The following is a 12,734-nucleotide window of genomic DNA, read 5'->3' as shown; positions in this document are numbered from 1 at the left end:
CCATCTGGTGTTGTGGAAGTGGGTAGTTTGAATATATTTAAGGAAGACCTAGACAAATTATTTGAGGGGTTGGACAGCTGATATCAGATGTGTGGGGGATGGGTGATGCTGTATGAGCTTACTCTCTTGCATCATTTGCCACTACTAAAACTAGTTCAGATATCCTGCCTTGATGGAAAGTTAGGAATGTTAAATATAAAGCACAACTCCTCAGAAGTAAGGATAAGCATACCTGTTAAGGCTTTTATCTTAATTATACATGGATATCCTCTGAATAACTTTCACCTGTCTCTCAATGCAATGGCTATCAACTTTTCAGATGTTTTGAGGGGATCCATTCAACAACTAAGCTGTGTGATATGTTAAGTGCTCTGTATGGTAGGTTCCTCAAAGTTGTTTTACTGAATTAAGGGAAACCTTTCAGCTCTTCAAACCCTTCTGAATAAAGAAGGGTGATGTTTTATCAATATCCCTTTCTCCTATAGAATATGCAATAAGAAAACACAGAAGGCAGTGAGTGTGGCTTCTGTTCTGTTTCTTTTTTCTAGCTTTTTATTTCATTTTTATGTTCGATAATGGACCTGTCGGAAGCCCGGTCCCTTATCGAAAATATATGTCCTGCAAACTAGCAGGACATATATTTGCAAACCAGTACAGCATACTAAAACTTACTAGTACTAATACTAACAATAGGTGGTAGATAAATTTCATCAACCAGTGCAATACCACCAGTTTGCTTATTGGAGGCTTGAAATGGTGAAACTGGTATTCAGTTTCCAGCATCCCCTCTCTTCCCTCCCTTCCCATCTTCAACCTATGCATGGTACTAAGTAATATCAGTTTCGACACCTTTTGTGTTTGGGGTTTTCATAAATAAATCAATAAATAAATAAAAAATTAAAAAAAACTTGTAAACTAGCAAGTGGGATGCTAGAGCTAGTTGGCCAACTCCTTAATTGGATCAACTCAGAGGACTCCCATTTTGGCTGAAGAAGAGGACAAAGTGCTTTAAAAATTGGCCCTCAACCAGTAGGTTTCCCTTCCCAACAAGTCCATGGGTTGCAGCACATAGCAGACATGCTAAATTACAGTGGGATAGTATAGAACCTATATACCAAACAGAGATGCAGGAAGAATTCTTGGAAGAAGTATCCACAATCCAACTTCTGTACATGGGATTGAATTGAATTACTTCATGCTATCTGTCAGTTCCTCTCTGTCTCTCAATTTGCCCTCTTCAAATATATTTCTGACTGTATCATATACCATTACTAAAGGTGAGGGCCAGATGCTAGAACGGGCACTGGGAGGTCCTCTCAACATACATAGGGGAGGTCACATCAAGGGAAATGTAGATGAATACATTTGTATTACCTTGCACTAGTTATTCAAAAACATTCTAGCTACTTGAAAGCAACTATATTCAATAAATTTACTCAAATGAAAGAGCTGAACTGGATCGCTTACCAAGCACACCGGTGGTAATGTCCACTAAGGTGACTTAAATTAGAAAATAAGCTATTAAATATCTATTAAAGTGACACCAATGTGAATTTAGGAATTCATTGATTATTGATGTGCTATTTTGCTCATTTGAACCTAAACATATATGGCCTCTGGTATATGGCACCACAGGCCACATATTAGTCACATATCTTAGCAAAGTATGTATCAATGGTGGTCCTGAGGCATATTGGGACATCCATTGATATCCCTATATGGACATCAGTGGAGTTCACAAGTGCTGGTGCTCAGTAAATGGCTAAATTACATATGACTATCTGATATTATAAATGATGATTACCTGAAATCAGAGAATTCTTTTTTTGCTTCCCAGTAAGAGTTGGCAATTCTGGCTCAACTGGTGTGATATCCAATTTTGATGATAAATCCATCACATGATCCACTGATTTACTGATCAGAACTTTTTTTTCCTCCATTATTTCTGAACTACTGGACAACGATCCTCTATCTTTACCTTCTTCAAATATATCAGAAGACTCACTCTCACTTTCCCATTTATTTTTAATACCTTGGAGCATCTGCTGATTGCTTTTACTCAGAATAATTTGTTCTTCCTCCTAAACATTTTACAAAAAATATAATTTTAAAATACCACAATAAGATAATGAATTAATACAGTTGAAATGGCTTTTAAATGTGAATGATACAGAATGAAAGTCCATGCTTTAATGTTACTTTCTTATCCGAATAAGGATAAATAACATTTCATTTTAAAATATACCCTACAGGTTTCTTCCATGCTCCATTAGCCTGCTCAGTCAACCTCACCCTGATGAAGCATCTGTGGGATAAGGTCAATCAAGTCATTTGTTGATACACAAACAGCCTGATTAGGGGCATTAGCAACTAAGGCCATACTGCTCAGGGTTATGTGGCGGTCATTCCCAGACCTTTCCTCATCTTCCGTATTTGGTGGTCACGGGCTTGAACCCCGGTCTAATCAAGAAGCAGGTGCTACGCACTGCTGCTCCTGCCCACCTGGCTACGGAGACGCCTTCTCCTGTCAGGGTAAAGTGCTATATTTGCTGTAATATTTATTTATTTATATATTAGAAATTTAAGATGTTTAAACCTGTGTTAGCAATTTTATTGGGTTTCTAACTTTTTTTAGCGTTTTACTTCCCAACTGAACTTTTTTGAGTGCTCTGCCCCATCCCTATTTTTCTTATAAGCCCTGTTGTTTTTAATGCATGAAATGGCAAACATAACGGAGAGATTTTCAGAAATACGTGTACTGCGTTATAGCAGAACTGACTGTGCAAGGTTGAACAGTTTATCAATGCAGGTGGTTGACTGATTTTTGATTTGGTAGTTGTTGGCGCATCGGCTTCTGTGGCCATATTGCACCTCCCAAGGTTTTTGCAGTACTTTGATCCAAGCCCGAGGCAGGAATCGAACCCGCGACCTTTGGGTTGCCGGGCAGGTACTTTACCCACTCGGCTAGCCCGGTCGGCAATGCAGGTGGAACAACTATACAGAAATCATCACATTTTCAGATGAGTACTATATTACTTGGTATTCAGTTGAATGCCTTTCTAAGGGTTTAAAGAATGTATTAAAGTTACAAGATTTCAGACAATATTAATGACATAAGTGTTATAAGCCTTTGTTAGCAAACATGATCAGTTACGCAGAACTTGGCAAATAGCCCTGACCTCTAACCAAAATTATAGCAATTTAAATTTGCTAATAAGGAGGCTATTAAGATTAGTGAATATGTTTAAAGACTGCTCGTTCAATAAATGGAAAAAAAATAATAAAAAATCTGAGCATTACTAAATTGTCTAATTATGGAGTAGTGTTATTCAGCTAATATAGTGTTTGTACGTAATTAGCTACTGTACATAAATTTTACAAGGTTAATATCCTATATGCACACTAAAATCATCAGTGAATTGTAATATTTGTAAAATATTACAAAATGTTATTTTGTTTGAAGTCTAGTTCATCTCACTAAATGTTATTTATCCAGATAATAACAAAAACCTAAAATTGATGGCGTCCTCTGAAATGCAGTCGGAATTGTATTAGTTATTAAGTATAGTGCCTAGAGTTTATGGCTGTTAGAGTTCAGCCCACACAACTTTGCTTGTCTGCCCATTGACTTTGGGGTAAACTGACTGAAAACCAATAGCATATATAAAAGTATAAACTTATACAAAAGGAAATAAAGGTAGCTCCAAAATTGGCGAGCCAGCCAGGATTCTCCTGTGAAAATTATATATAACTAGATAACAGCAACTGAGAAAATAAGTAAAAGAAAATTAAATTTAGTGTTGGTTTGTTTGTTATTTTGCCTTTTAGAGGCATTAGCAACTAAGGCCATATTGCTCCACGGATATGCGGTGGTCATTCCCTGACCTTTCTGCATCCTCCGTATTTCGTGGTCACGGGCTCGAATCCCAGTCTAATCAGGAAGCGTGTGCTATGCACTGCTGATCCTGCCCATCTGGCTACGGAGGCACCTTTAGTGTTGGACTAATGTGTATGTATAAGGTCTAATTTTGCATTTAATAATCACCCTATAGTTTGTTGGAACTTACAACTAACTAGCAAGCCAGTTAAAGGCATTTGGGAATGACTAAGGTCAGTGCATTTGTGAATGTGTACACTTCTTGTTGTTACTGTTGTTATGGGAGTTTAAAGGCGCATAAGCTACTATGTGTGTACATTTCTCTGGCATTTGTGGATTATGAAAAGACATTCGACTCCATATAGCATAAAGCAATGTTTCGGGTACTGAAAAGACAAGGCATAGATATCCCATATATTATGATTTTGAAGAAAATATATCAGAACGCTACCTCCTTTATTAGACTAGACAAAGACAGTAGTAAATTTAAAATTGGGAAAGGATAGTGACAAATGGGCCTGGAGTACTGGGGTCCATAGTTTCAAATACAGATATATATACACAGTTATGCCCAGTTAATTTATTAAAGTACAAATAAAATAAAATATAAGTACAAATTCAGTAGCTTTCGGAACACGTGTCCCTTTATCAACTGACAAATTTAAATACATTACAAGCAAAGTGTGGCACGTTACTCATGCGTCATTGTTGTAGCACGGACGTGTGCTGCTCACTGGATGATCACTGGCGTAAGGCAGCACACGTCCGTGCTACAACAATGACGCATGAGTAACGTGCCACACTTTGCTTGTAATGTATTCAAATTTGTCAGTTGATAAAGGGACACGTGTTCCGAAAGCTACTGAATTTGTACTTATATTTTATTTTATTTGTACTTTAATAAATTAACTGGGCATAACTGTGTATATATATCTGTATTGGGAAAGGAGTTAATATTTATACTTATCTGGGACAAGTCATCAGCTGTAATAATAATAAATGGCTGGAAGTCAAGAGAAGAATAAATATTGGATGGATTGCATTCAGGAAATATAGCCACATACCAAGGAGCAATATTCCAATTTCTCTGAAACATAAAAAAATGAACAATGTATACTCCCCATCATGACTTATGGAAGTGAATCTTAGGCACTCACCAAAACAATGGAAGAGAAGCTGAAAACTACACAGATAAGAATGGAACGAATTAGGCTGCAAACTCAAGTAAAGGACATTCTTATCAAAACTAAAGAACTAAAATGGTCTTGGGCAGGACACATAGCTCAAAGACATGATGACAGATGGACTAAGAAAATTACAGAATGGTACCCAAGAGGAGATAGAAGAAAACCTGGAAGACAACGGTGGAGATGGATGGATGAAATTCACAATTTCGTGGGTAGTAGATGGATGGCCATTGCACGATACAGAAGGAACTAGCAAGTTGCTGGAGAGGCCATCATCCTACAGTGGATTGAAAATGGCTGATGATGATGGTGGTGGTGATGATGGTGGCAGTGATGATGATGATGGTCAGTGCAAGGTAGGTCCTCAGGTTTCTGACCCCTGTGATAAAAAGCAATTCAGACTACGGTGTTGTGAGGAGAATTTAGAGCTTTTTAGAAGGGATCATGAAACTTTTATCTCCAGAATTGTTACAGGTGATGAAACACAGGTTAATCACTAGGATCGTGAGACCAAGAGCAAGAATTAATGCAATTAAGGACAAGGGTTCACCCACCCAAAAACTTTTGGACACAACCTTCAGCTGGCAAGATTATGGCACCATTTTTTGGCATGCTGAGAGAATTTTATACATTCAATACTTGGAACACAAGCAGATAATCACTGGGGAGTCATATGCATCCCTACCGTAAAACCTAATGGATGTAAAAAGAAAAACACCATTGAAAACTTTACAGAGGTGTGCTGCTTCTTCAGGACAACACACCAGTACACAGTTCACATGCTGTTGCTGCTGCTTTGAGAGACTAACTTTACAAAACTTATCCATCCACCTTACAGTCAGGATCTGCCCCCCCCCCCCCAGTGACTATTTCATGTTTTGACACTTCAAAAAAAATATACTTGGATGTACTTGGACAATGATAATGAACTGAAGTAATCTGCTGTTCTTTGATGGAAAGGACAAAGAATTTTATGTCTTGTATTTCCCTATTGCCAACAAAATGGAACAAGTGTATTGAAGTTCAGGGGAGTTGCACTGAAAAATAAAAAAAGGATTTTTGCCTCTATCTCATTTCCTTCATAGGCAGGTAGATAATTTGAACAACTGTCATACAATACGATAAAAACATTTAGGGGAACTATACACATTCAGGTAGATGAAGTAACACACTTTTGAGAAATTAATAACCGCTCAATTCATTAAAGGGATTAAGGAAAAGCACAGAAAGGAAGTCATGCAGAGGAGCCCAGGAAATTTACAGGTTTGGCCATGATTTAAATGTGTGGAGGGTCCTTTCCGATGGCCAACTCAAGACGGATGGGTTAATTTAACAGGACTTGCCTTGTATAAGTGTCTTTGGTCTCATATGATCACCAGCTGTCTGGGGCTGGGCGTCCTTTGTTTTTTCTATGGGTCTCTGTCTCCCTCTTTCATTCCATACCTATTGATTTTCTCATAGGGCAGAACTTATCAAAATGGTAAGGGCTGCCACATACATAACGCTGTCCCACATCCCTCTCTCTCTCTCTCTCCCTCTCTTCTACCCTTGTCTCTGGCTGCCAAGTTGCTGTCACTTCGTGTCCACTATCAGAATTAATTATGCCTTCTCTTTTCTTGGGTTAGTTAAGGATTTATTCATTCCAAGTCATTAAATTTGTCAATGACCCAGTTAAATTTTTGATTCCAATCTTCCTACCTTTGTTTCCATTTCAATGTTTGAGCCATTTCTTATTGCTTCTTTCCTCCGCTTCTCCAAGCCTATATTCACCTCTACAATATTGTTCCCGCATCAACTAAAATCGACATAAGCAGATTCCAGTTTTTCTCCAGCTTCCATGTTCAACAAAAGCCTGTTGTAAATTTTAATTTCGATTCACCAGAAATGCTGTTAGATTAAAATTCATTATTCAATGACAAATGCTCTGCTGGCTTTAAGTTAGCATTAGCATTAGTAGAGGCATATGATGCAAGAAAGCAAGCTAATGCAGAATCAGCCAAAAAAAAAAAAAAGAAACTTCCACTTCACCCCTCCGTTTGTTCAAAATGCCTGTCCAGCTGAGCCTTAAAATTATTTAGGAACCTCCACAACAAGGGATGGAAGTCTGTTCCACCAACCAACTACCAGCTGGCTAAAGGCAAATTTCCATACATCTATCTTACATCTGTCTTTCCTGAATTTGAATTTATGCCCTCTCAGCATTAGCATTAGCATTATTAGCATTAGTAGAGGCATATGATGCAAGAAAGCAAGCTTATTCAGCATCAGCCAAAAAAAAAAAAAAAAACAACCACTAATCCCATTTCACTCCTCCATTCGTTCGAAGTACCTGTCCAGCTGAGCCTTAAATTTGTTTAGGCTATCAACTTCAACAACAAGTGATCGAAGTCTATTCCACAAACCAACTGCCCGCTGGCTAAAGGCAAATTTCAGCACATCTATCCGACATCCGTCCTTCCTCAATTTGAATTTATGCCCTCTCAGGTGATTATTCTGAGCAAGAGGAAGAATCCCATCGGCATTGAGCATGCTCAAGCCATTCAAAGCCTTATACACCTCTATCAGATCACCTCGCCGATGCCTAGTCTCCAGGCTCTGTAATTTGCAAAATTTAAGCCTTTCTTCGTAAGAGCAACCCTTTGTTCCATTCACTAATCTTGTTGCCCTTCTCTGTACTCGTTCCAGCATCTCTATATCCTTCTTGAAATGAGGCCTCCAGACCTGTATACAGTACTCAAGGTGTGGCCTGACCAATGCCTTATACAAGGGAATAATCACATCCCTGTCCCTGCTAGAAAAATTCCTGTATATCATTGACAAGACACCATGAGCTACTCTTGCAGCTCGTCTGCACTGCTCAGAGAACTTCATATCTGCCTGCACAATTACCCCCAGGTCCTTTTCATTCTCTACCACTGTCAGCGTAGTACCACAGAGTTGATACGTTGATCTGGAGTTACTGTTTCCCATATGTAGTATTTTACATTTGTCAATGTTAAACTTCATTTGCCACCTCTCAGCCCATCTGCTCAACATTTCCAGATCCTGTTGCAGCAGCATAGTATCCTTAACAACTCTGCCAACCTTTGTATCGTCTACAAACTTGGACATTAAGCCTGATACACCATCATTAATATCATTTATAAATACAGAAAACAACAATGGACCCAACACTGAACCCTGAGGAACTCCACTAATAACATTAGTCCACGTTGAGCAGTGTCCATTGATTACCACTCTCTGTCTTCTGCCACTCAACCATCCCTTTATCCATAGCAGCAATTTGCCTCCAATGCCACACTTCTCCAATTTGTGCAGCAGTCTTCCATGTGCAACAGTATCAAAAGCCTTTCTAAGATCCAAATATATAATATCAAAGTTATTCCCTGCATCCAGTTCTTTTGTGACTACATCATAGTATCCAATCAAATTGGTCAGACAAGACCTGCCCTTAACAAACCCATGCTGTGTCTGAGCTATAACTGAATTCTTGTCCAGATGATCCTGCAGTGCTTCTTTAACCAGTGCCTCCATTAATTTTCCTGGAACCGAAGTTAAACTAACAGGTGTATAATTACTTGTGTCAGCATTTGATCCTCCTTTGTGAATTGGGGTTACATTTGCACATCTCCAGTCCATGGGTACCTCCTCTGAGTCCAAAGAAGCTCTCATAATTATGGCTAGGGGTTTGCTTACTTCCGTTGCTGCCTCCTTTAATATAACTGGATAGATCCCATCCACCCTGGGTGCCTTTTTTATGTTTATCCTCAACAATTTCTCCTCCACTTTCCTCTCAGTTATTAGAAAATCATCTAACTCACTACCAATGTTTACTTCACCTACGACATTCCCCTTCCTGAATAACTCCTCATGTGTGAATGTAGATGCAAAATACTCGTTTAGATTGTTAGCCACCTGAGCTGGATCCTCAACTGTTGAACCATCAACATCCAGTGGACCAATCTGATTCATCCCTTTCCTTCTTGAGTTTAAATAGGTAAAGAACTCTTTTCTGTTTTTCTTTGCATCCTTTGCCAAGGATTTCTCATAATCTGCCTTTGCCTGCCTAATCTCCTTTGTGACTTGGTTACAGACCAACTTATATATATCATAGGCTTCCATGTCACCCATTAATTTGTAAGTATCCCATGCATTTTTCTTCTCTGCCATATGTCTCATTAGTTCATCTGACAACCATTTAGGCCTGAACCTTGAACAATATTTCTTGGTTGGTATGTAAAGTCTGGTAGCTTCCAAGATTAGTTCCTTGAATGCTTCCCATTTTGAATTTGCTGTTGGTAACATCATCAGTTGGTCCCACTGTATAGAATTTAAATACTGTCTCAGACCATCATAGTCGCCTTTACGAAAGCAAAAACCCTTCCCTTTACCTCTGATGGTAGTTACCTCCTTGAGTAAACCCCACTTCAGCACACTGTGATCACTGCCACCCAGTGGTTCCTTTATCTGCAGATTCCTAATGCATGAAGAATCACTACTGATAATCAGATCAAGAGTATTACTCCCTCTAGTTGCCTCCCGAACATGCTGGTGTAGAAAACAATCATCCAATAAATCCACAAAAGCCTTGCTAGTGTGTGAGTGACCAACCCACAAATTCCAGTCAATATCTGAGAAATTAAAATCCCCGTTTATAAGACTCTCTGATTTACTGGCCCATTCTATTTCCCAGTACAGTATCTTATTATACTCATCAGAGTCATTAGGCCTATAGCACACTCCTACTCTCAATTTTGATTTACCTATGCTTATGTCACACCAAACTGACTCGACACTGCCCTCTCCATCGATGTCGACTGGCTTCACTTCCTTGGATTTTATGTGTTTTTTAACTAATGGAATAACACCTCCTCCCTTCCTATCCTGTCTATCCTTTCTGTAGATGTTGTACTCCCCAAATTCCAGTTCTGCATTCCTTATATCTCTGTGACACCACGTCTCTGATATCCCAACAATATCTGCCTTTGACGTTTTGAGTAATACCTCAAATTCATCAAATTTATTTACTAAACTCCTAGCATTGGTGTACACGCAAGTATACATGCACCTGTTTCTATTCTTAGCTACCCTAACACAACCCATGTGTTTACTTGTACCGCAATGACTTCCAGCAGTCTCTGAAATATCCTGCATCTTGTTTTTCAGGCTTCTGTTCATTCCAATAGAAGCAGTGCAAGAATCTCTTTCACCTCTGCCAGTGGCTACTGTTAATCCATTAAGTCTTTGTCTCCCCCCAAACTAGCAGTTTTCCGACCCACCTAACACTGCCTTGATAGCATTAGCAAATATTCTTGCACCCTTTCTATTTAAGTGTATCCCATCCCTGTAGAAGCAATCTCTCCTGTTAACAAGTACATTCCAGGCTGAAAAAAATTCTACCCCTTGAGCCTTGCACAATCTTTCCAGGGCCGAATTGATCGACAAGGCACTCATCATATACTCCCTCCTATCGTGTCTGGGCAGAATTGCAGACACTTTCAAATTCAACCCTACTTCACGGCTTTTTTTCAGCAGTGACCTGTACTTGTTAAGTAATTCCGCTGGTCTCCTACTCTTAATATCATTAGTGCCAACGTGTACAACGATATCACCTTTTGTGCCCTTAAAAGATGATATCTGCTCTACAACGTCATCAACCTTTGCCCCTGGCAGACATACCCTGGTCCTGTTCCACCTATCCTTTTTACAAAGAATGTTCCCCGTTTCCCTGACAATTGAGTCACCAACAACTACTAGTTCCTGTTGGACCTGCACATTCTGCCTTGGGGTCTGCCTCTGTGTTGCAAGATGACGAAGTCCAAGCTCTGGCGTTGATATGGGCAGCTGAGAGCTTGATGGGCCCCTCAATTTATTTCCTTCGAGGGCATCCACCCTGTCCTTCAAGGTCTCATATAGGCCCATAACAACGCTGAGTTGTCGCCTAATTTCCTTGCACTCCTTGCATCGTGCACACACAAAGACATCCCCCATGGCAGTATCATGTCCAGGTGATTATTCTGAGCAAGAGGAAGTATCCCATCAGCATTGGGCATGCTCAAACCATTCAATGCTTTATCCACCTCTATCAGATCACCTCGCCTGTGCCTAGTCTCCAGACACTGTAATTTGCAAAATTTAAGCCTTTCTTCATCAGAGCAACCCTTTGTTCCATTCACTAATCTTGTTGCCCTTCTCTGTACTCATCCCAGCAGCTCTACATCCTTCTTGAAATGAGGCCTCCAGACCTGTATACAGTACTCAAGTGTGGCCTGACCATTGCCTTATACAAGGGAATAATCACCTCCTTATCCCTGCTAGAAACATTCCTGTATATAATTGACAATACACCATGAGCTACTCTTGCAGCCCGTCTGCACTGCTCAGAGAACTTCATATCTGCCTCCACAATTACCCCCAGGTCCTTTTCATTCTCTACCACTGTCAGTGTAGTACCACAGAATTGGTACGCTGCTCTGGTTGCTGTTTCCCATATGTAGTACTTTACATTTGCCACCTGTCAGCCAGATCCTGTTCCAGCAGCATAGCATCAGTAGTGTCCTTAACAACCCTGCAAACCTTTGTATCGTCTGCAAACTTGTATATTAAGCTTGATATACCATCATCAATATCATTTATAAATACAGAAAACAACAGTAGACCCAACAGTGAATCCTGAGGGACTCCACTCATAACATTAGTCCACGATGAGCAGTGTCCATTAATTACTACTCTCTGTCTTCTGCCACTCAACCATCCCTTTATCCATAGCAACAATTTGCCTCCAATGCCACACTGCTCCAATTTGTGCAGCAGTCTTCCATGTGCAACAGCATCAAAAGCATTTCTAAGAAACAAGTATATAATATCAAAGTTATTCCCAGCATCTGCTGCTGGGAATAACAAGAGGTCTGCTGACGAGGCTACTAGTGACGGTCGTGTTCAAAGCCGCTAAGTGGATTTTTCTTATTTATTGATTTGAAATTATTGTTTTTCTAAAACTTTTGATTTAAATTTAGTAGTATAACATTATTTTGTGATTTTTTGATTAATTTGGTGTATTTATTCTTTACTCGGCCTTGTAAAAGTATCGGTAAGGGTTTCCACGTGTTCGTAACTACCGTTACCGTTAGTAACTTTCCCGCCATTGTGATACCGTACTAGATATACCGTAGGTTATATACCGTACTAGATTGCGTTAGTTGAACTTCGTTAGCAGTTAAATTGTACGTTTAAATAAATACATATAACGACTTAGATTACAAACGTAATATAATTAATAACATAACATAATTAATTAATAAATTAATAGAATCATGACTCAGACCAGACCAGCAAAGCAAAAGGCTCAAGCTAATGGAAGTGCTGTGGCTCAGAGCAGAACTGAGGGGGGCAGTTGTCCTCTGACTCACAGCCTTATAAAATGCACTGTTTGCTTGATGTTTGCAGAGCAATCGGGTATGAGACGTGATACTGCCAAGGGGGATGTCTTTGTGTGTGCGCGATGCAAGGAGTGTATCGATATCAGGCAACAACTCGGCGTTCTTGTGGGCCTATATGAGAGCTTGAAGGACAGGGTGGATGCCCTCGAAGGAACTAAATTGAAGGGCCCATCAAGCTCTCAGCTGCCCTCATCAACGCCAGAGCTTGCACTTGGGCATCGCGTGACACAG

General features: G+C 39.7%; 1 protein-coding gene across 4 annotated transcripts in view; it reads right to left on the bottom strand.

Moving 5' to 3' along the window:
• The window catches only part of FAM21 (Family with sequence similarity 21), a 1,354,861-nt gene that overhangs the window by 832,309 nt on the left and 509,818 nt on the right, over positions 1-12,734 (bottom strand). For all 4 annotated transcript variants that reach the window (XM_090388854.1, XM_090388862.1, XM_090388870.1 and 1 more), the window contains exon 9: positions 1,805-2,081. In XM_090388854.1, the coding sequence (XP_090244980.1) occupies positions 1,805-2,081 (277 nt within the window). The remainder of the gene's footprint in view (positions 1-1,804; positions 2,082-12,734) is intronic.

Source organism: Mastigoproctus giganteus, chromosome 2 (genome assembly GCF_048544385.1).
Source record: "Mastigoproctus giganteus isolate SK-2022 chromosome 2, ASM4854438v1, whole genome shotgun sequence".
In the NCBI taxonomy this organism is placed as follows: domain Eukaryota; kingdom Metazoa; phylum Arthropoda; class Arachnida; order Uropygi; family Thelyphonidae; genus Mastigoproctus; species Mastigoproctus giganteus.
This window is presented reverse-complemented; position numbering and strand designations above follow the sequence as displayed.